Source organism: Antedon mediterranea, chromosome 7 (genome assembly GCF_964355755.1).
Source record: "Antedon mediterranea chromosome 7, ecAntMedi1.1, whole genome shotgun sequence".
Lineage (NCBI taxonomy): Eukaryota > Metazoa > Echinodermata > Crinoidea > Comatulida > Antedonidae > Antedon > Antedon mediterranea.
The window spans coordinates 29,561,536-29,587,161 of record NC_092676.1 but is presented as its reverse complement, the minus strand read 5'-3'; the positions used below and the strand labels follow the sequence as shown (position 1 = coordinate 29,587,161).

The following is a 25,626-nucleotide window of genomic DNA, read 5'->3' as shown; positions in this document are numbered from 1 at the left end:
AAAAAGGTCAAAAATTTGCCATTTTTGGAAAAAATCCCTGTACTATAGTACAGGAAAATTTTCGAAAAATCACCAATTTTCGACCCTTTTATTTTTAGACATAAATGGTTACTATAGCATAATAAACATGCGCAGAGTCGAATAATGGGTTATGCGCATGTCAATTATGCTATAGTAACCAGTTATGTCAAAAAAAAAAAGGTCAAAAATTATTTTTAGACATAAATGGTTACTATAGCATAATAAACATGCGCAGAGTCGAATAATGGGTTCTGCGCATGTCAATTATGCTATAGTAACCAGTTATATCGAAAAATAAAAAGGTCAAAAATTTGCCATTTTTGTAAAAAATATCCCTGAACTATAGTACAGGGAAATGGCCGTTTCGACCCTTTTATTTTTTGACATAAATGGTTACTATAGCATAATAAACATACGCAGAGTCGAATAATGGGTTCTGCGCATGTCAATTGTGCTATAGTAATCAGTTTTATCGCATGTCAATTATGCTATAGTAACCAGTTATGTCAAAAAATAAAATGGTCGAAAATTATTTTTAGACATAAATGGTTACTATAGCATAATAAACATGCGCTGAGTCGAATAATGGGTTCTGCGCATGTCAATTATGCTATAGTAACCAGTTATATCGAAAAATAAAATGGTCGAAAATTGGTAATTTTTCGAAAATTTCCCTGTACTATAGTACAGGGATTTTTTCCCTTTATTTTTAGACATAAATGGTTACTATAGCATAATAAACATGCGCTGAGTCGAATAATGGGTTCTGCGCATGTCAATTATGCTATAGTAACCAGTTATATCGAAAAATAAAATGGTCGAAAATTGGTAATTTTTCGAAAATTTCCCTGTACTATAGTACAGGGATTTTTTCCCTTTATTTTTAGACATAAATGGTTACTATAGCATAATAAACATACGCAGAGTCAAAAAATGGGTTCTGCGCATGTAAATTATGCTATAGTAACCAGTTATGTCAAAAAATTAAATGGTCGAAAATTATTTTTAGCCATAAATGGTTACTATAGCATAATAAACATGCACAGAGTCGAATAATGGGTTCTGCGCATGTCAATTATGAAATTTTGCTATTTTTGGAAAAATTCCCTGGGATTTTTTCAAAACTGGCCAAAATATCGACTTTTTAAAATTCAGTTATGCGATAATATTCTATATATGCGTATATATTGCGTTACCATCATCTTATCATCTTATAGTGTTTGGAACCAGTTTTGTCGAAAAAGAAAAGGGTCGAAATTTGGTCATTTTTGCAATAAATCCCTGGGTTTTTTTCAAAAATGGCAAAATATCGACTTTTTAAATTCAGTGATAACATTTCTATATACCATCGTCTTATAGAGTGTTTGTAAGTATAGTACAGGGATTTTTTTTTAAATTCAGTTATGCGATAATATTGCTATATGCGTATATATTGTGTTACCATAATCTTATAGAATATTAGTTAACATATTTTTGAACTTAAAAAAAAACAAGAAGCAGATTTTACAAGTCGTGAAGGATTGGTTTTTATTTACATTCCAGACTTATATAAACCTTTTTGCAACATGACGATAGATAACAAAGGAACCTAGACAATCTCTACAGGTGGTATACATTGTAAAACAATAACAAATAGTATTTGAATTGAGTTGCTCATCATGCTACATTGCTGCTTCACATTAGAGCATTAACGATAACACAGCTTATAAAATAAGAAAAAGTAGAACTTTATTTAAATCATTACACTCCTGTAATAACCCCATTGCAGGAAATACCTACACGTAAATAACATATCAACAAAAATAACGTACAAGATTATGAGCAGTAGATAGTAGGCCAGCGTGACAGTAGGTTGTTTTAACCAGTGTTTATTTTCTTTGGTGTGTTATCTAATCTTTGCACTATACAAGTAGGATCAATGTTCAATGTTTTTGATATTTTAGTCTGCGGCGACAGCATTGTAAGCTACCAAACGTCGTATATCAGCTGTCTACTTTTGGAAGCCAATTCATACATTTTTAAAATCCTACCACTTTTTATATCAAATACAAAATATTAGCAGTATTTTACTAGGAAAATTCCTTTTGTTGTAGGACAATATATAGCCTAGTAAATTTAAATATTAACTCTGTCTATTTTAAACGTACTACTTGGCCATTTATATGTAAGAAAGCACTCGATGTTGGCCATTTCATTAAATATGCAAATTTCATAGACAGATACACATTTTATTATTAAATACTCTCAGGATCATGAGGTCGTCCACCTCAATTCCATTTGTTGAATCCAAATTCATTTTTACAACAATTTTTCTCAAATTCAAATTTGCATTATACATGATTTCTTTCATTGAATAAATATTTTTAAAAGAAAAATGCTTACAAAGTATGAAAATAGGTTTAAACCACAAAATTCACTAATTCGGGAGAAGTAAAAACACAAATGATACAGTCGCCCCCGCCACAACCAGACACCTTGAAAAATCAACAAGTTCGTAAAAACGTAAAACACATTCTGTGTCTATATTCCGACTGTTTAACAAACAATAATTCTTCAGTATGTTTACAAACATTTTGGGATAATAAAATGTCATAATTCATTCAAGGCTTGAGACAAAAATAACAAATTTGTGTATCGTTACTTTAGCAATCAGCATAGAAAGTTCAAATATATTTAAGCTATATATTGAAGAAAATAAAAGCACCATTTTAGTTGAGCTATTCGAGATGATTTGTCTTGGTATTCACGTCGCATATTCCAAACTAGTAAGAACAAGAGATGGAAACACCACTTGTTTAAACAACAATAGATTCATCGCAATAAACAGGTTGCGCCACACACGCACGTACAAAGACAAAAGTAGTGTTTGAGGTATTCCACTTGCTTCAATAACCGATTTGGACATCGCAATAAATTATACTTCAATCATTCACTGTGTACGTCATGATGACGAAATCTCAAACAGTACATCCGATATGTACTGCTGTACAATTGGAGGGATGTTGCTTAACGTCGGAGAAGCAATAGCTATGTTCAGAAGTCGCGATTGGTACTGGATAAATAGAGGGCGGTTCTCTGGAACCTTGGCAAGAGCAGACAATGCGTAAGCAGCACGACGCATCATATCTTTATCTGGTTCAACCATGTCGCGAGCATTCATGGGATTATTAGCTATTTCTATGTCCTCTATAAAAGAAATTAAATTTGAAATACTTGCGGTTTGACACGCGATAGCCCGACCGGCAATACTACTTCCATTAGCCAAGTTTGAAAGAAGAACGACAGAAAATTCACGCACAACTGGGTTTTTGCGATCCACCAAGTACTGTACCAGGTTTGAGAAAAGCTTCTCTATTCGTGAAAATGGCGGAGTAGCGAGTAGCATATCAACGTTCTTGTCCTGCAGAGTGAGTTTTGCAAGTGTTTCTAGAGCAAGACGCTTTGGTGAAAGCGGGGAAGTGGCCGCAAGTGCTGGAAACGGGTCAACGGCGTACGAAGACGGGCAAACTACCCAATGCAGTAAGCCATCCAGAATCGGCATGCATATTTTCTCTGGGTAAATTGACAAATCTAAATGACCACAAATGTTGCTCAAAATTACGAGGGCGTTCTCTCGCAGCTGATTCAAACATTCCCATGATTGTTGATGCTTGTTTGAGTACGGGCAATCGTCAATACTATCTTTTTCCGTAGTATTAACATTTTCTTCAAAACTTGAAGAAATATTCTGAGGATTAGAAACACAGTCTTCTTTGTCCGATTTAGAGGAATCGTTATCCACAGATTTGTTACAGTTCTCTTTTTCCGGTTCCGAGAGACAATTTTCCTCTTCTGAATTCTCTTTCCCTTGTTGTAAGGATATTTTCTCCTCTTTTTCTTTTGTGGAATATTTCTCATTTTCTTCTTTTGATGAACTTATCTCGTCTTCTTTCGAGGAGTATTCCTCCTCTTCCGATTTCTGCGAGCAACTATCTACTTCCATTTTGGAGGAACAATCCTCAGTGCTTTTAGGAGATTTATCCTCCTCGACAACAAGAGAACTAGTCTCTTCCTCAATGATGATTGGTGAGCGCTTTTTAATCTTTCGTTCTGGATGGCAATGGCTCATGAGTAATAGACGGCCAATGACTAGCAAAAAGCCAGTATGTCTCACAAGTTCAATGTCATTACCAGGAATGAAGGACAAACTCCTGAGGATGTTAGAGATACAGACACATCGTTGCGATATGGAGTCCTTGTATTCACTAGACACACACAAAGCAAACACATCATTTGTTAAACCTTCGTCCTCTAACACATACTCATCCTCCGCTTTCGTCGACATTGAAACGTATGTTAACTTCTTCTCATTTACGTCTTTGTCAAACATTTTCAACGATTCTGTAAGCTCCTCACTACACATTGTTTGTTCTGGCATTTCAAAAACCTGGTTTCGTTCGTTTATTTTCAATCCAGGATACGGAAAGACAATTTGTTTCTCCTTATTAAAAACATTTACAATATGTTGAGTAGTATCGCCGCCGCCCAATTTCCAATGCGTCTTACTACTCTCAAATCCATCGTGGAAATCCCATTCTTTCACATTGTCCAAAAACACTGCTGGAGCTTGAGCAATACCAACAGACTTGCTCTTATCTCTACCTTTCAATTTCCAAGTGTTCATATTTCTTATTGATTTTATATCTGGAATCATAGAGTGAAACTCATCGTCGCTGTGATCAGTCTTTTCAGAATATTCCTCAGTCCTATCGTTCAAATTATCATCAGTCCTACACGAGTCCGTTGCACACGTTGTGTTTTTATTACAATCGCTTTCACATTCTAATTGTTTCGTTGATTTTAATTCTAAATCGGCAAATTGCTCAAACAGCAGCACAAGACAAGCTCTGAAATGGTCCATAATTAATTCCAATAATCCTGGCAATTGTTTAAGATCAAAGTACATGACGGTTGAGTCGTCAAACAGTAAAATGTTCATCATATCCAAAGCCCATTTGCTTTCTGCTAATAATCCAGATTTTAAGCACATTGTTAACCTCATTGCTTCCACAGCACCTGATAATAAAAAAAAGTTATTAATAAAACATGTTTCTCATTGACAAGATATTTGTTTTTTTAAAGGGTTCAACTATTTCCTTCCTTTTGTTTGGCAATAAACACAAGCAAGAAACCTACAATGACTCTGCTGTTCTTCACTCCAGCTAAAGTCTGGAATTTCAGTTAGGTATGATATCCTGGAAGATAATTAATGCTGGCTGTATTATTATTTTTTGACCTGACCTGACCTGACCTGTAAAATGTAATACTAACCACAGTCTTTGGCCTTTAGTCTTCGTCTTTTCACCAAATTCGGTTGCTTAGCTTCAACAGAACCTGGCGGAAAGCTGACTTCCTTTTGGAAATGTGATTGGTTCATGTGCCCTCTATGTTGTCGTATCCGGCTATGTTGCTGCATCTGGTGATGTTTCTCTCTTGTGGCTGACATCAAAGCTGCTAGTCTTGGTGCTCCAGCCTGGGCGCTGAAAGACGGCATCCCCGGTGAGGCATTCGAATACGGCGATGCACCCGGACGTTGCTGCATGGTTCCCCATGATGGTGATGGACCGTGACCGTCTCTAAACCGCATTGCGTTTAAACCGTCACGTTTTGGACCACCTTGAGAGGAATTAGGAAAATGAGAGTCACTCCAGGAGGGCCAGGAGTTGGGGGGTCCTGGTAGAGGCATGCTGGGTCCTCCCCCAATGGGTGGGATAGAATGATCTCCAGGATATTGATTACTATACATGCCTAAAGAGAAAATGTCAAAACAAATGCAGTTAGTATCAGCTGAAGACTAGTTGGTGTCTAGTTGTCTGCAAGTTGCACTGCAAACAAGAATAGCGTGGCTAGACAAACACATATACACCTAACACATAGCAAACACCTAGTTTCCACACACAGGGGTGCACACCATACGGTGTTGATGCAAACTCTAGGCGATTTGAATGGTGTATGAGAGCATATATTCCTAAAGGCAGTAACTTGCATGCGCTCCACCACAAGAGTACATGCTATTGTTTTTTAGCTATTTAAATCGGCAGTTTTTCAGCCTTTAAATTAAAAAATTATTGTTTACAATACACGGCAACCAGCACAGGATTACTGTACAACACACGCTTTGTTTTTTATGGAGAATAAATGAGTCATCACAGACGTCAAACAACTATGATGCAACATCTAAACACTTACTTGTTGCATTCATTGGTCCTGATGGGTGTCTTTCACGGTTTCCTTTAGCAAAGGGGCCCTGGTTGTTTAGGCCCGGGTCACCACCGGGGAAATTACCAGGTTGTGGAGGGTAGTTCTGCTGTTGTGAGAAGTGTGGCATTCCACCACGATAACTATTAGGCCTTGGCATCATGCCTCCTTGGTTCATAAACTCTGGCCCTCGTTTCGGTGACGGGCCAACCATATCACCCTAAATTAAAATAGGTAACAAAATAACAAGTGATACATCTATACCTGATATGTTTTTATCCTGTATAAATATGTTTTAAATAAATAAAATAAATAAGTATGGAAACATACTTCCATAATGCAGCTAGTAATATAATTAATAACAATCTTATAAAGATCTTAATGTGCGACTATACTCTAATGAGGTTCTGATAGGAAGATGATTATAAAACCTTTTTATTTATTCTTAGTTTACACATTTGTGCAAGTTCTAAAAAATAAACTTATATTGAAATACAACTTACCGGTCTTTTCTGTGGGAAGTTAGGTCGAACACCATCATTTGAGTACATCCCTTGGGATTGTTGGCCTGGGTAGGGCGACTGGTATGGTGGTGCACCGTATGAGCCATCTGGGCCCTGCTGAGGTCTAGGCCCTTGTTGCCGAGGTCCTCCAAATCGTGGAGGGAACATGCCTTGGTCAATCATGTTATTTGGAACTGGTCCCGTTTGATTCATTCTGAGGAAGAAAGCAACAACTAGTTTACCACATTAGTTACTAATATGTTGAGCACTGAAAACTTTTAATATGAAATTGATTTTTGTTGGCCAGTTGTTGAACAGTCACACACAGAAAGTAATGCCTGCTTCAGATCTGGTCATTGTTTTCGCATCATTGTGCCCACTGAAGCAACTGAAATACTTTAATGGTTATTAGCTGATGCTTATAAATTTTGTTTCTATTATAAAAAAAAATTAATAATATGTCTCACCTATCGCGATCAAACTGAGATCCATATAGCTGATTGCCTCCCATTCCACCAGGTCCAGTTGGCATTGGGGGACGTCTGTTAAATGAATCCTGCGGTACTCCAGGTGCATTTTGTCTGAACATATCATTCGATTGGGCATTCATCATTCCCATTTTATTCATAAATGGTTCCGAACCAGATACTGAACTATTCCAGTTAGGATCCCCGGAGGCGTTTGGGGTTGATCGTCCTGGAAAGTTCACCCTTGGTACATTGTTATTTGGAAGAGCGTCATCAAACGGATCTCTGACCGTTATACTGTCTTTCGAGTGGTCAGCATTTGGCATTTGAGGTTGAGGCATCATCGGGGATGAGGTACTACGAGAGTCTCCCGGTGTGCCTGGCTGAGAAGATTGACTCGGTGGTCTTTTTAAGTTGTCAATGTTTGGCGAAGCTATCAAATTAGACATGCTATCAGGCATGGAATTCATTCCTATAAACAACAACAATTAATCCATTATAATTTGGCAAGAAGATTGTTACCTTTAAAATTTTGAAATTGAGTTTCCAATATCTAAACAAAAACCATCTTCATGACTGATTTATTTAATTGATAAATAATTTTTTTGTAATCCTATAAACATCTTTATAACCACAATACAACCTACATTGGTGGATATTTTACGATATTATATGTTGTTTTTGTGGAAGTTGCTATTGTTCCTTGTGAAATTTTTCTTCTTTTTGTTTTGTATGATTTGTAATGGATAAAAATAAAGGAAAAAAATGAATGAATGAATAAGCGATTTACAGACACCAAACCTTAATTTTCCGAAACCCACCCTTAATATTTCTGACCTATGACATACCTGGTGAAGATGAAGACGAGTTGTTTGAGTTAGAATGGTGGGTATCTGCTAATATACGTTTCAAACTGCCATGTTCTCGCTCATACGGTAATAAAAACTTCTCATAATGTCTTTTTAATGAGTATCCTGAATGGTTTGTTGTTCCAAAATGCAAAATGTTTGCAATTTCTTTCCATAATTTGTTCTTTGACACCTACACAGGGGGTAAACAGAAAATTGTTCAATGACATTCAATTGGTAACTTATATTAAATAAATAAATCTTTAAGCTTTTATTTTATTTTTGTCACATTCATTTTTATTTTTGTTTGCTTATTTACAATTATATATGTTTTTAAAAAGAAAGTGTCCAACAGCGATTATATCATTTTGACAATCCTTGGCATTTCAATGTATTTTTCTGTAATTAACAATTTATTTAATAATTGAATGAGTAATTTACTTCAGCCAAGCCTCCTTTATCTTGAACTTCCTTGTATAATTTAAATAAATCTAGAATGCCATAATGACCGGTGGGTAAGGAGCCGATTGGTTCTCCTTTAGCTTCCATGAGTTTTACTAACGTATCTAAGAAAGGCTTTCTCTCCGGGTTGTCGCATAAATCATATACTCTTTCAATCTGCAAAATAAATATTATAATACAAATTTACAACTTAAGGATTTAAAAGATGTCCAACAAGAGAAAGGTGAGGTTTTAAGCACCTACGCTGATTATCAGCCCCAACGCGTCATTTTGTACACCAAAATATAATCATGTCATATTTATGGATTTTAATCGTTTTTAGAAATAAATTATTATGTAAAAATAACCAAAGAAATTTTAATGATTTATTTAAATGAACAGTTTAAATATGTGAAATTGACATTATTTTGTGATATAATTCATATTATTCGAAGTAAATTTATTCTTCGAAAGTAAAATCTGGATCAAGGGCAATGTTCCAGTCTTCAATATAACATAAAATAACAGTAGAATGGGAAGAGTATAAGTTAAAAGATTGGCTGTTTTAATTGAAGAGGTGGGGCGGGAACAATCGGAAAACGAATGGAAATATCGTAATTTAATTTTTTTTAAACATTAATATGCTTATATAAAACACAAATACTGTTCTTAAATTTGTAAAAATTTGACAGTGCAATGGCATCCCCAATGTGAGGAAATAATTCATGAAACATGATGCAAATTAAAATGGCAAGGATACGATGCGTTATAATGGTTTTTACCTTATTGTGGTTGGGATCTTTCTTCTCTCTTTTCACAGCCGGTGGTTTGATATCATTCACTTCCTTGTTGTTGTCTTGCGATGACTTAGTTTCGTCCCCAGATGACGTAATAGGAGACGATCTGCAGAAACCTTCCATCTGTGAAATGAGGCAATATACAAAATATGTACAATATTGTGACGACAGAAGCCATCTATAAGCCCACCCTGGGATATGAGACTTTCAGGAACAAGCCCACACACAGAGAATAAGCCCAGATTATCCTAGAGCTCTGTCTACACTATCAAACTAGTTTGACAAAAGTGTGATGTGCACAAATATGGTAGTGATATGCCCAAATATGGTAGTGATATGACATTGCGTATCCATATATGGGCACATGACTTCACATTTTGTCACATAAAGTTCAATTGTGTAGACAGAGCTTTACATTTTTAATTTATCTTATTTGATAACAATTATAATTGTTGGTTTTAAGTGTGCTAATGTTTAAACACATTGATATAAATCAGACAAGATATGGTCGTGTTGGGTTCTTTTTTTTTTTATTTAAAGCTCTACACTTTATGTGACAAAAAAAGGTGTGATGTGCCCAAATATTGTAGTGATATGCTCAAATATGGTGATGTGATATGACATCATGTTCATATATGGGCACATTGCATTTGTTGTCACATAAAATTTGATAGTGTAGTGTACCTTTTTGCTATCTTTCTGAGTTTCTGATGGTTCCTCTTTAATGGTGGGTAAGCTATTCGTATCTCCTCCTTCTGACATCATTACATTTTCTTGTTTCATTATAATTTCTTGCTTAAAATCATTATCTGGTATGTGCGTTGGACTAGCTTTCTCTGAAAAAAGGAGAATTAATATAAAACGTTAACAAAATGATCCAATAGTCAGTCAATGTCTGACAGCTATGAAACCAGAAGGCAGGAAGAGTTGGACGGCCCAAAACAACATGGTGGAGAACAGTGGAAAAAGAGAGAGAATATCTTGGATGGAGAACATGGAATAGAACGAAGCAAAACAAATTGCTGATAGAACCAACTGGAAAATTGCCACTGCAGCCTTATGTGACACAAGACCAAAAGAGGTTAGGTAAAGTAAGGTAATCAAAACAATACAATGTAAACAATTAAAATTATTGTTACAATCACATACCTGGCATACCATTTTCTATAGCCATCCTATTTGGCATCTGTCCACCTTGTACTGCACCACCAGGTCCAGGTGTAGGCCATCCACCAAAACCTGGTCCCCCTCCCGGTGGAACGCCTCCCGGTGGAACGCCTCCCGGTGGAACGCCTCCCGGAGGAACGCCTCCCGGTGGAACGCCTCCCGGTGGAACGCCTCCCGGTGGTGTCCCTCCTGGTGGAAACCTATTGGGTAAGGGCATTCTTGTATTCTGCGTTCCAGGGCTTCGAAATTTACTAGCGCTGTTGGCTGCAGCTAAGACGGCGGCTGCAGCAGCTGCCTGTGCACCTCTCATACTTGTAGGGGTTTCAGCCGCAGCTCCAGCTGCTGCATTGGGAGGTCCTTGTGCATCATTCCTTGGGAAGGTATTTTGTCCTCGAGGGCTTTTCATTGAAGCAGGTGGCATGCCGGAGTTGTAGCCAGGGAATTGTGAGTTCAGTTCATCTACGTTACCATGAGTCATTGATTCTCCTGTAGAATTGTTGGAACCAGGTGGTATGCCTGTCATCATTGGGCCACCAGGAATATTCGAACTGCCCGTCATATTCGGACCGCCAGCCATATTCGGATTGCCAACCATGCTTGGACTGCCTCCCATGTTTCCACCACTCGCCATATTTGGACCACTAGCCATGTTGGGATTGCCCATCATGTTAGGACCACTAGCCATGTTGGGATTGCCCATCATGTTAGGACCACCAGGCATATTAGATGCCATATTTGGACCACCCGGCATATTTAATGGCATATTTGGACCACCAGGCATATTGGATGCCATATTTGGACCACCCGGCATATTTGATGGCATATTTGGACCACCAGGCATATTGGATGCCATATTTGGACCACCCGGCATATTTGATGGCATATTTGGACCACCCGGCATATTTGGACCAAGAGGCAAATTTGATGGCATATTTGGACCACCAGGCATATTTGATGGCATATTTGGACCACCAGGCATACTAGATGCCATATTTGGACCACCAGGCATACTAGATGCCATATTTGGACCACCAGGCATATTTGATGGCATATTTGGACCACCAGGCATATTGGATGCCATATTTGGACCACCAGGCATATTTGGAGTAGAGCTGTAACCATCATATCCACCCATCATTTGAGGTCTTCCCATGTTACCTAGGAAATAAATGCAAAAGATTATATTATTCATTATAATAACATGTTGTATTAAAAATAACATATATAGAAATGCAAATGTAGCATACAGTACAGCAGGATGAATATTAGCAAAAAATGAAAAATAATTAAATGCAAGAAAAATAAATGAAATAAAATAAATACGAAGGATGGATAACTTTCAGTCAAATCCAAATAATAAATACCACAAATCAAGGTTTATTCAAGCGTAAAAAATAATAAATAAAAAATGGTTAAAAACTGAAGTGTATACAGCAAACATACAGTGTACATAGCAATTCACCTTGAATAAACCAATTATGCCAATTGTGAATTTTAACTATTTTATGAGCAGTGCCACCGGTAAGTGCTACTATTAAACCGTGTACAAATTAGTAAGACAAAGTAGATACGGGTCAATGGTAACAGTTAGGGGTTAACAACCTCACAACTAAATTAACGTGCATTATCACCACCATAGTTGCACCCGATAAATCAGTTATATTGCACCCGATAAATCAGTTATATTGCACCCGATAAATCAGTTATATTGCACCCGATAAATCACATTAATATAATGATCAGATCTATCATCATTTAGTTAATAGTGCAATTTTATGCCCCATCATGGGGCTAATGTGTATAAGACACCCATCTCAAAGATTTATCTGTCTACCAATCATGGGGCCAAGGTCACCCAAATTACCCCTCTCCCTGCATCATCCACCATTGATTACACACAAAGTGAAATAACCAACCTTGTTGAATTGGTGCTGGTGTTCCTTGACCACCGTAAGGGGGGTTACTACTACCTCCCTGGGAAAAACTGCCCATTGGTTGATTGGGCAACATGCCAGCGTATGAAGGGAATGTACCATGAACATTTGATCTCATGTGTTGCTGTTGGTTAGGGTACCCTGACATCGGCATCTGGTGCCCTGAAGACATGTCACTATTAAAACCTAATTCGAAGAAGAATTAAAAGAAAAAAAAAGTAGGCAACTAATAAACCCTTAAAATCAAAATTAATTTTTTTTTTCCCCTTTCTTTTTGTATCTTATTTAAAGATTTGAATTTATTTTGGGACCAAAATAGGACTAAAGATTCCAGGTCACCCTTAAATGATCACAAACCAAACTGGTTAGAAAAACAAATTATAAAATAATAATCTAAATAACATGCAATTCTAAAACTCAATAGAAAATGGCACAATTGCAATGTGTTAATGGAGTTCGCAATACAAATAAAATCTTGGTTCAATTCATACGGTATGTAAGTAGAAACATAACCAAGTAAATGCAGCCAATAATCAAAACTGTTATATACCTCTTTCTTGAGAACTCATTGGGGATTGGTTCATTTGAGTCATCGGAGAATCTGATTGGCTGGCAGGTGGTGGTGGCATAGGCTGAGGCGTTATAGAGCCACCTACAAAGATGGATAGTAACTATTAGTTAGTGTATAAATACAATTTCTATCATCCTGTCGCACATTCTAACCTTGTAAGTTTAATACTGACATAAGGTTTTTTACAGTCCTTTTAAACAAAAATGTTAATTGTCGTAAATAATAAAATGCTCTTATTGCTATAGGGAAACAAAATTGAAAAGTCTTTAATTTTATATCCAAAATAAGAAATTGGAAATTCTATAAACCAAATAATTAAATGTTCCCTTTTTTTAGTTAGTTATTAATTAAGAACTGAAAAGCAAAAAACAAAGGGATATCTTGCTGCATTTAGTGAGATATTTTCCTTAAATACTAAGTTTTTTACTTAATTAAGTCAATAAATATTTAAGTTTTTTCTTAATTTTACTGTAAGGTACTAAGATCAAGCGTAGAAGACAAGACAGGGGATAATAAATTATCAATAAAGCTACAAAAATATATTTAACCTACAGTATATAAAAAATGACATGATTTAATAACCGTAATCACTATATTAATTAATACATGTTTATAATTCATAGTGTACTAGTCTATACAATGATATTGTACCACATACAACAACCTATTCACCTATGGTATAAATTGTTCATTGCTTAATCAGCTTGGTTAGCTAAGCCAATGAACGCTTAATACTAGCTTTCTGAAAGGGAATAATGAACTCACTCCGGGGACTGCATTATCATAGTAATCAATCGTTTCTTCATTCGCTTTATACTCACTGAATATTTACTAATTTCAAGACATTATTAACTTGTACTAAAATTCATTTAGTCAAAATTAAACAGCGAAAAATATATTAATAAGGCTTAAACATATTAATAATGTTTAAACGTCATATAAATAAGGCTTAAACATATTAATAATGTTTAAACGTCAAATTAAGAATGTTTAAACATATAACAATATAACGTAAATTTATATATTTGTAATTTTGCATGAAAAATGAAGATATTAATTTTATAATATTTTTTTTCATGATTTTTTTTTTTTTTGTATCAAGATTTTATTTTACTTAGCTACAAACACCTTTGAAAGAAACACTGAATTATTACAATTTCTTGAGACATTCAATAATAAAACAGGAGAAAAATAAAATTAAAAATGTACAGTAGTAATCATAGATATTTGTTTTCGTCCTACTATTATTAAATAGTAATTACATATTATTAAATAGTAATTACATATTATTAAAAAATGTAATACTAAGGTATTGAGGTATTTTAGTAGCAGTAGACAATCATTATAACAATTCTTTCCATTTTTCAAACACACATTTTACAAAGGTTATCAACAAAACATCGTTTAAGTATTACATTTGAGCCATATCCATTAATTCTACCGAGATTGGCTTTTTTTTGGTGCAAATGTATCCGATGTGAAAGAGGATGAATTTAAATAGTGCAATTACGTTGAAGGAAATTCCGCAGCTAAATTAATATTGCTCTAGACATGTTTTGATTCATAACCAGGAAAAGGTGGTTTAATTGTTAGATGCTATTTTCTATAAACGGATGTAGCAACAACTTATCTAAAGAAGCTTGGTTAAAATATAAGGTGGGTGGGTTCAAGAAATTAACAGAGTTACAAACATGGGCAGCCATACTGTACGGTACCAAAAACAAAATCCCTCTAGACAATGGCAATGATAAAGCTAGCCGTATCCCTTATAATTAATAAAGATGATGGTTCATGAATTATGAATTTCGGTATCTATAACTGGCCGACGTTATACAGTCAATTCTTCCAATACCGAACAACTTTAGGCTGGCCAAATATGTCTGGTTTTCTGGAAAGTCTGGTATTCGGAATGCATTTTTAATGGAACATTTTGGAGCACGAACAAATTTTTTTTTTTTTTTTTATGGTTTTTAGAGAGTCTTGTATTGGGAGATTCGACTGAAATAGGTATAATTATTACATACAAAACCTGCTTTCTTCATTAACCAATTTAAACAAAAAGAAAGGAAAGATGATGATTACCTTGTATACTAGCAGGAGAGACTGACGACCTTGACATGTGACTAGAAGGGGAGCCGACTGGGGACGGCGACGGCCTTAGCGCAGACACTGTAGGATGTAAGTGAGGCGATTGAGAAGATTGTGAAAACGAATCACTTTGTTGTGAAGGAGCGATAGACGTCCCCGCCGTCTGATTGAAATCACTGTTACCTGTTCCTCCATCTTCTACTCCAGCATTTTCCACTTCCTGCAAAAAAAAAAAATGTAAATATTATATTTTTGTGCTTTTAATTTTTTTTTTTAATGGAAATACAATCAACTCTCCCAATGCTACACTTGGGCTAGCATATGTCTGGATTTTTAACAAACTCTGGTATTTTGAATGTGTTCTAGTATAAAAAATTAAACAGTCTTGCTTTTGGAGTTTTTGCGTTGGAGTTCAGTATTGAGAAAGTTGACTGTATGCAAGAATAATAAACATAATATAACAACATTTTTATTATTTTTAAAAATGAAATGTATAATTATTTTCCAAAATGATATATTTGAATCTACAAACTAAGCTACCACCATCATGATTTTTGTTTTTCATGTTTTAAAACAATTTACGTATTTCAAAATATAATATTATCTCTATAGTGGATATTGTGTTTCTAAATATAATGTGTTGTCTTTAATATCAATCATCTACCAAGGCACGGCATTAGTAAACGCATTTGCAATACTTTATAGCAGGAAGCAATATTCTACACACAATAGAACTACAGAATCTATTCTAAAAGCATGTGATCATCTTTTTACCCCTCTGATAATAATGGTACATTCCTATTTAATTGCACATTGATTTAGTTACCCATTTAGAAAATGGTAGATTCCATAAAGGAAGTTGAGTCAACTACACATAGATGGCCTGTGAGCATACTACTCTGCACTTTACCAAGGAAATACAATGATGTAGTTGCTATGGTAACTTTCTTCAGCAGCATCATGATTTACAGTTTGACCCCTTCAAACTATTATATGAGGCACAAAGTATTTTGCAATGCATAACAGCCAAGATATGCTATGATGGGAAAAAATTACCTTTCAATGTACAATATTTACAGTGAAAATTGAAAGTTTAATTAAAAATGTGAAACTTATTGGATTTTTAGGGTGGATATATTGAAAATATTTTGGATGTTTGACTTTTTGTCTTATCAGTTCTCACATTTGAGCTATATAATGTTTAATAACATTCGTTTCACCGTATTGTGGCGTACAGGAGCGAATAAACAGTCTCCTGTAGTTACTGTAAATATTCATTAGCCGTTAACTGCTACGTTCATGAAATATCAATGAGAAACCATTAAATATTCAAATACACCTACTAGATTGCTGATTACCATTTTCTAAGCTTTTTGTAGTTTAAAAACAAAATTTGTATTCGCTTCATCAAATGGCGATTTTAAAAGATACAAAACTGGTCATAATTAGCTGTTTTTTATTCATCAACTCTCCCAATACCGGACACCTTTAGGCTGGTGAAATATGTCTGATTTCCCAGAAAGTCTGGTATTCAAAACATGTTATTAATGGTAAAAATGAATTTAGGACTGTTTAGCTTCCAAGAAAAGTCTCATATTGGGAGAGTTTCCAGTTTTCAGAGAGTCCAGTATTGGGAGAGTTGACTGTACAAATACATTTATACAAATGACAGGATGAGAGAAAGTGGAAAACCCTACAAGCTCTTGAGCTAGATTCGATAGGGGTTCCCTGTAAAACATTCAATTTGCATTGTGTACGACATTCATTTCATTTTTTACCAAAGCATGCTTTAATTTAAAAATTATGAAGCAAGGTCCGTACATTTTCTTGTTGAAGATTCATAAAGCAGATGACAAGGTTCTACAAACACACTAACTATTCATTCTGTTTCCATATACATTTCATTAATGAACTAATAATATAAATTCAGACTGATATTTATATGCAAAATGTTTGTTCTCAGCCTAGCATCTACACATTTCTACAAATAAATCATGCAAATATTACTAGCTTTAGAAACCTTATATGAACATACACATGTTTCTATGATATTATATTCTTTAACATTTGTTTTTAAGTCGTGAATCAGATAAACTACCGACAAAAACATAAATGTTTTGAACATAACGTGTGTGAAAATTCACCTACAGTACATGATACAATATAAACCAGTTTAAAAAAATAAATTGAAGATGAAAATTGCACTTTAAGAGAAAAGGATTATATTGCAAAATACTTGAGTTTATTATGTATCGTTAAATGCAATAGGTAATCCAAGAGAGAACGAAATTGATATTAGAAAACATTCAATCTAAGTGATCTAGATAAATGTGATGTGCATTCATCATAAGACTTATTTCACGCTTTATTAATAGTACGAGTAAACTTGTTGTTTAAAGTGCAAATGCATTTACATTTAAAATATTGAGATTATTTTTAAAAACTGAGAAAATCAATAAATGAACGAGATAACTATTAAAATAATGTTTATGAATACGCATTCTAGGTATGAATTTTTAGCTTATATTATTTCATTATCGACGTAATTTAACTATTATTGTGTCATTAAAAAAGATGTTTTGGAATTTCTAGACAGTTTAAATATTTTTTGACGACCTAATAATAAAACGAGATATTCAAAATAATATAAAAGGTAACTTGGCAATTAATATGTTTTATGGCTTTTTATGAGGTCACAACAATGGGATTTCTTACTACCATTATCAATTTGGCAATTAGGTTAGTAAAAGATTACAAAACAAGGGATTTCCCAACATTGTGGTTTCTAAAGGTCATCATAATGACCCCATATTGACCAATCTATTTATAGCATAGCTCATAAAACAAAACAAGGGATTCCCCAACATTGTGGTTTCTATTAAATGTAATTATAATGACCCTATCACAATTCTATTTTTAGTACATCTTATTATGAAATAATTGTAATTATATTATTTGCTTGTCAAGTACACTGCTTTCTATACACGATATCCTTGAGATAACAAACCTGTGTATACATCAGTTTTTATTATGAATTATGGTGATATAGACAGATAGACCTATATTTTTTTATTTATTGTGTTATCATTGTATAATGACATTGCCCACACAAAGGGCAAAACAATAAAATTGATAAATATATACAATCACGATACTGTCATTCAGTAAAGGTTTTAACCATGGTTTGCTAAAGCTGGTTAGCATGTACAGTATATTAATAGCTGTGTTCGGAGGTGGTGAGCAAATTAAATGTACAGATACAAGTTTACAGTACACTACTGTATATTTCAAAGCTTTTCACATGCCTTAATTTTTACCAGACACCCATTAATACTTATATTAGCAATAGCAATATTTAAAAATTCAGTCAACACCCTTTAATATTTCAGCACCCAACCTTAAAGCTGGAGTAGCTTCTTCCATTTTGACTTAAAGGTCTAGGTTCAAATCCAATACTAATTAATCCATATTGTGTAAAATTGTGATCTTAATGCAAATAATTTTTTTTTCAAATAAAAATATAATTTAAATTGTTTAAGTTATATAAATTTTACATTTTATTTTAATTTTTTTTATTTTTTCAGCATTTAAATTAAGGATTTATATAAAATAGAATAATTATCTTTAAATAAGTCCTACAAACTTAGAACTACACCTTTATATCAAAAAGGTAATAGTTAATACTAAACTGTACAAATGAATAGAAAGAATATGGTTATATTGTAACTAAGCCAACAGAAACTAAATGGCTTGACTAATTAGTTTGAACTCAAGCACATGGGAAATTGGCCTAACCTGACCCAAGCCTTTTTATAACAGCATAATAAGCCTAGCAAGGCCATACAGACAGGAAGGCATTGAGCTGGTCACAATGAACCAGCCTTTAAAAGACGCTTTATTTCCTTCACAAAACAAAACAAATTTGCCTCTCCAAATACTACATAGTGCTTCTAATGCAGACTACACGGATTTTCAGAACACAAAGTCCCACTATAATGAATTACTATACATGAATATAGTTGCACTATAAAACTACTTGTATTTAAATCTAGCTTTATTTTGAACAACAAACCTATTCACACTAATATTACACGCTTCTGTACTCTAATAAAAACAGAAAAAACACACACAATACCTACAACCTTGGAGCTACGCAGGAACATTGGTAAAAAATTTAGATAACTACAATACAATTATATTTAATTATTATTAAATATAGTACAATACTGTTTCTATTATAGTTGACAATAAATAAACTGTAATTAAGATAAATAAAGTGTAATTGAGAAAATGCCAATTTACTGAAATTGGGATGTAATAAATACTAAATAGACACATTTTAAAATCAAATTGATTTCCAGTCAAAAAATCATAAAACAAAAAATACTACAACAAATCAATACAGTTATCTGCAGAGATTCACTATATTATTCTTTTTTTTTTAATTCTTGGTCTGGCAATTTTTTTTACAGCATTCAGATGTAATTAATAGAAAATTATTTATGCTTATAAAATACATGTAATTTGTAAAGAAATACTTAAGTGTCTGTATTATATGTAGATGATTTCATTTGGAAATCTAAGAAAACACTTTTACAAAATCTAGTAACAATGCCAGAAAGGACATAAAGCCTTGCTTTCATTCGAATAAAACATTTGTTGTGTTTCAATCATCCTTTGCATTGTAGCGGCTCACTTAATTTCCCACTGCAGTAAATTTCCCATGTATATTCTAGGCCCTTTGAAAACTTTATTATTAAAGGGCTGTTTGGCTGCTATTCTGTGGCTTGATCGTTTCTTTTCAACACAGTTGAGCAGCTGTATACGCTAGCTTGCTTGCATGCATGACTAATGCAGTATTGATGAGACGGCTAGGTCATTTGCATAGTGATGTAGTTCCGGCTTTAGATACTGCAGGCAAATACAGCTAGTACATTGCCAACACGCTCTATTGTGTTACAATTAAATAATAATAATACCCTTCTACTGAATACATAGCCATAAAACGTCGTTGGTTATTTTTTAACCAAGAAAATATAAATTGTAGTATACCTATACGTATGACTAGTCTTCAAACTAATAGTATAAAACAGAAAGGTCAAACAGCTGCATTTATATTATCCCATTAGCTGAGGAGATTGTTTGTTCACACTGAAGCTCTTGCCTTAATAATGGAATCTTCTGAAAACATAAGGAATTACATATATACAGACTATGTTGTATCAGATAACATTCAATTTTTGAAATTGATCAAAAACAGTCATTTAGTAGAAAAAGAAATCAGGAGTGCATAGCAGATGATAATGCAATTCAGCTTGCTATGCTGTGTGAGGTCACATGGCTAAATGGATTGCTAACAGCCCCAACAGGAAACAACAAAAGAAACACTACTGAGTTATACCAAAGAAATATCTTAATCTAATATTACTAAGTGTAAAACCTACACATTCATTTGACATGAACACTATCTTTATGACTGAACTGGTACAGTGAATAATGTGGATTTTAGTGAGTGAACTGAAAGCCACACCCCAGTAGTTTCAATACAGCATTGCAGTATACAACAAGGCCATAGCTAATATAAATGATATTGTATTAACTCTTTGACAAGAAAATCTCAACACCTAACGACTCAAATTCAACCATTTCAAAACATCATTAAAACTATCCACAATGTCAACCTAAAAAACATTATTTTGACATTTTTTGATCAATGTTGCGGATTTGAAATGGAAATATTACGTAAACATTTTCAATTTGAGATTTTTTTTTTAAAACAAGCTATAGTGCAGTGTTATGATTGTGTCTACAATTTCAGAATTGCTTTCTGAACAGGTTTTTAACAATGTGTTCCTCTGATGGGGATACCTTAATAAAGTTGAAACCAAGTCGGTTAATTATAGATCAATAATAAGTGATTATAACCGCAAGGTTAGTTAATCACTTAATAATGACCAAGGGTCTCTGGGATATATCAACTAGATACTCTTCTTAGCAGAAACAATAGACGCAATTCTACTTTCATTTTTGATAACCAAATATGTATTAATAATTTGTAGTTATTATCAATCAATTAAATGCTTAATTAATTTTGTTTTAATTACTGTAAAATAATCTGAATTTATGCATTTTTAAATGTGTTTTTATTATACAATTAATTATGTTGAATTTTTTCATTCAATATTGTACATGTATACTTAATGTGTTGCTTTCAATATATTATTTGAGTCTACAAAATCTAGAACAGAAAATAGGTTGACGTTATTACAAAACGGTATGAACAGCATTTATGGCCGTGTTCTACATTTGCAATTCATCTTTTAAGATATTTCATGTCATGTAAAATCTTATCAACAAACCTTTTGCTTCGAATTGGCTTTTTGTTGTTTCTGTAACATGTAATTCTGCTGTTGTTTGTTTGAGGTGATGTTTTGGGAACCAAGCTATTTGGGAGAAAAGTCGTCATGTCAATAGAAATACAGTGAATTATAAAAAATCCACTATGGATTTAATTTACATTAGTAGATTTTAGTCAAAAGCATTCATTTTAGTCAATTTGGTTATTTATTTTTTATAGTTTAGTTTGGTTAGTAAATAAATTCTTTATCCTTAATTTCTTGTCTTATTCTCAACAGCAATAAAATATCATTCTACGGGTACGATTCAGAGCTTGGTTTTTTTTTTTTTAGAATAAAAAAAAGATATTAAAACATATTTTGTTTTTTTTTGGGAAGCTCATAATTTGATTATAGTAAACCATTGCTTTTTGTACTGGTATTTAAAGCGACATGCTATAGTTTGTAGTATTTGATGCTGTTAAAATTACATTTATAAAGTTATTGGGGAAAAAATGTAATTCTATCTTTTTACTAGTACTGTAAATAATATTGAAATTTGTCCCATTTTTAGTTATTAGAGTCAAAATAGCGACATGAAATTTGTAACCGTGTTATAGCCAACAAGGACTTTTTAATGGATTTGTGATAACTTTACTAGCGTATTCAATGCATTATATTTATAAGTACATTATCATGTTCAATCACACCCATTTAATTGCGTAGTAATATTATTTATTTGTTGAATGATAAAACAATGTTAATAGCTTTCATTCAATAATTTAAATACTGTAATAACATACTTATATCATTTAAGTGATTTGTTTTAAGATGCATGCCATGTTTCAATTTGAATAGTTGAGAATGAGAAATGGAGCAAGCAAGACATTTATTATAAGACTTAGATTAAATACTTAATCAAGTTTCACAGATACAAGGGAATATAGGGAATATACAATTTCACTAGTAAAGCACCTTGCAAATTATTGCGCAACAAGCGTTAGTGCATTCTCAATATTAAAGTGACAACTATATCAAATTCGAAATTTGGTGTCTGTCATAAACACAAGCTATCACAATGCACATAGTCTATGAGTATGTAGATGTTTTCATACTTGCAACAAGCATTATTAAGACAGTACCTAATGTCCACACAGGTAGTTTCTCTGTATGTTAGTATGGTTAAAGTTAATGTGTTAGTTAAGCTGGTTCCCACTTGAACGCAATACAAGGACGATGGATCATTCAAACCGTCGCTGGTGATTGGCCAATTCACTTGAGTTGCAGATACGTCATTGCATTGCGTCCAAGTAGAAACAAACATTTTATTAAATTCTGCTGGTAGATTTCCTACAACTAACCATTCAATTTCTCAGAGCACTAATAAGAATACAGGGCATTACACCAGTGTGAACGCAAAGCACTAATGTGAACGCAAGGCACTAGTGTGAACGCCAGGCAGTAGTGTGAACGCAAGGCACTAGTGTAAACGCATGGCACTAGTGTAAACGCATGGCACTAGTGTAAACGCATGGTACTAGTGAAATGGCAAGGCACTAGTGTGAACGCAAGGCACTAGTGAGAACGCAAGGCACTAGTGAGAACGCAAGGCACTAGTGAGAACGCAAGGCACTAGTGAGAACGCAAGGCACTAGTGAGAACGCAAGGCACTAGTGAGAACGCAAGGCACTAAAATGTGATTGGAGTGAATTAATCTGCATTTGGTTCCATCCATGTCAATTTTTGCCATACATTCCAAAATAAAAATGACGAATGAAAACTTTTATTTTGGGGAGAAAGGTGGGAGCTGAAGATTTCCCAGAAATCATGCTAAATTTATGATAAAAATAAAATAATATTCAACAAACCTGTTGGGAATAAGGGCCATTACCAGTAACAGAGCTAGGTATAGCTTGACCTCTAATGTTGGGCATTGGGTAACGTGAGGGAGGCATGCCCGGGTAAGGCCTACCACCACCAGCACCATATTGACCTTGTTGGTAGGGAGATGGTTGGAATGGGTTTGGCCTTTTCTGCATAGGACCACCATCTGGCATCATGTTCATCTGAAAAATAAAAGCAATAAAAACACAATATTTTATGAAACTTTAGAAATGTCCAGAAAATAAAACCTGCATGTTGCTGAACAATAAATAAAAAGTAAATTAAAATAGTGTTTTGAAAAATATAAACATTTATGAGACTGGTAGGTAACCCTGTCCATACCTCATCGGGACACATGCACAGGAAATTATAGGTTGATCGCAATTGATAGCAAGTTTGATTTGAAAACGAGGTTACAACGTTCGTTATGTGAACATTGTATTTGCTTGGTGAATCCTTTGCACATTAACTTATTAATACTTGTAATGTTTCCATTTCCATAATACACTGTGCTATTAGTCCTGAATGCCTTACACTCTGCTATTAGTCCTGAATGCCTTACACTCTGCTATTAGTCCTGAATGCCATACACTGTGCTATTAGTCCTGAATGCCTTACACTCTGCTATTAGTCCTGAATGCCTTACACTCTGCTATTAGTCCTGAATGCCACTCTGCTGTTATTATTTGCTTGCCACTCACTCAGTGGTGGCAAGCAAATGCAATTTTGTTTGAAACTCGATCTTGCTGCCATTCCATGTTTTTACTAATCACGAAAGTATTCACCAATTTGGCATAGAGGCCGATTTCCTCCCCCAAATCGGTCCTCAATACCATTGACGACATTGTTAACGGCTAGCTCGCATGAGCTAAAATTTATTAATCACATTATCATACATTTGCCTTTTAACCTGAACACTCAAAATTACAAGTCCTTTTGATTTAATCTTAATCTCCGTCCCAAAGGCTTTTAGTACAAATTCTGTTACTCATTCATTTAGGATTACTCAATTTAGAAACAAGACCAGATTAAGTATGTACTTTGAGATCATCAATCATTATATTACACATTTTGAACTGTTGACCCTATAGTAAAAAATGTTGTGAATTAACATTTAGGCAATTCATTGATATCATATCATCATCTTATACTGTACTATTTACAGTAGGAGTCATTGGCTAGAGATACGCACATCTACACTAATTAGGGACAGTGGCTTAGTTAGGCTGCTTTTGTGCTTTCCTATTATCAGCTAGTGACTATTTATTTTCTCCTTACATCATGTTTGTTTACTTAATTAATTTGTATTACATTTTGTAAAATGTATATTTTGCCTGAATAAATAACAACAATACAGTAATACAACCCTGAAGCCATAGGAGACACTACTTCCAAGAATAGGACAACGAATATTTAATTTATTGGTATACCCAGGCTCATTTACAGGTGTAAAACTATTTTGGTTTTCTTTAAGCTAAGTTTTAGCCGTTAACCTAACTAGACTCAATAGGAAAGTTGCCATAAGACAAGTCTTAGGAGTGCTTCACACTAGGAAACTAATTGCACTAAATACAGTTAAGTCCAGTTAACATTATTAGGGTTTCAGTTAATATTAATTCTTTTAGTCATATAGGAACAATGCATTTTTTTTGTTAGGCATTTGTATGATTTGTTTTTATTTTTTGAATGCGCCTTGAGCACTCTTGAGTGGTATGTGCGCTATAAAAATCCTGTTATTATTATTAATATTATAGGTTGTTTTATTGATAAAGGACATGAAGATGCTGGTAGGGTAGGTTATCATACCATTTTTGATGTACACCCTATCCTACAAATCGGTGCTGTGTACCATGAAATAATTGCATTTTCTTGTTTCCATGTTTTGTCTTAAAACATCTTTGATTTGTATGAAGAAATCTTTTTAGCAGAAGATCTTAGTATAAATCACCAATGAATGTCCACGGAAATAACGAAACTATGTACATTAAATTATTATTGTCTGGGCTTATCGTCCAAGATGATAATATAAGTCATCACAGATTCATTAGCATGATAAGGCAAAAAGGATTTCCCTAGTAGATTAGCAGTCAGCATCCCAAATAAGGGTATCCCCTGATCTATTTTTAGCATCTATTATTAGTCACAGACAAATAGACTCAAGTGAATTATTCAATGCACTTATGTAAACATTAAATACCTGTCAGAATAGGGTCATGACCTCAATTATTTGAAGAAACTAGGATCACTTTGCCAGTTTACAGGTGTTACATTAAATCATGTCATTTTAACTAAGGTTTATAATACCAAGGGATTACAATCTATTTTTAGAAAAT

At 33.9% G+C, this 25,626-nt stretch overlaps 1 protein-coding gene across 4 annotated transcripts in view; it reads right to left on the bottom strand.

Annotated features, from left to right (window-relative positions):
- Nucleotides 1-1,522: 1,522 nt before the first annotated feature.
- The window catches only part of LOC140054206 (uncharacterized), a 33,463-nt gene continuing 9,359 nt past the window's right edge, over nt 1,523-25,626 (bottom strand). The window contains exons 2-16 of one of the 4 annotated variants that reach the window (XM_072099113.1): nt 23,278-23,475; nt 21,434-21,517; nt 15,069-15,294; nt 12,966-13,067; nt 12,398-12,601; nt 10,464-11,639; nt 9,999-10,150; nt 9,300-9,437; nt 8,518-8,694; nt 8,077-8,269; nt 7,229-7,700; nt 6,762-6,975; nt 6,250-6,478; nt 5,332-5,808; nt 1,523-5,076 (exon numbers count right to left, since the gene is read on the bottom strand). In XM_072099113.1, coding sequence (XP_071955214.1) covers nt 2,963-5,076; nt 5,332-5,808; nt 6,250-6,478; nt 6,762-6,975; nt 7,229-7,700; nt 8,077-8,269; nt 8,518-8,694; nt 9,300-9,437; nt 9,999-10,150; nt 10,464-11,639; nt 12,398-12,601; nt 12,966-13,067; nt 15,069-15,294; nt 21,434-21,517; nt 23,278-23,475 — 6,156 coding nt within the window. In that variant the 3' untranslated portion in view covers nt 1,523-2,962. The remainder of the gene's footprint in view (nt 5,077-5,331; nt 5,809-6,249; nt 6,479-6,761; nt 6,976-7,228; nt 7,701-8,076; nt 8,270-8,517; nt 8,695-9,299; nt 9,438-9,998; nt 10,151-10,463; nt 11,640-12,397; nt 12,602-12,965; nt 13,068-15,068; nt 15,295-21,433; nt 21,518-23,277; nt 23,476-25,626) is intronic. The other 3 variants (XM_072099115.1, XM_072099116.1, XM_072099114.1) reach the window with 3 other exon arrangements.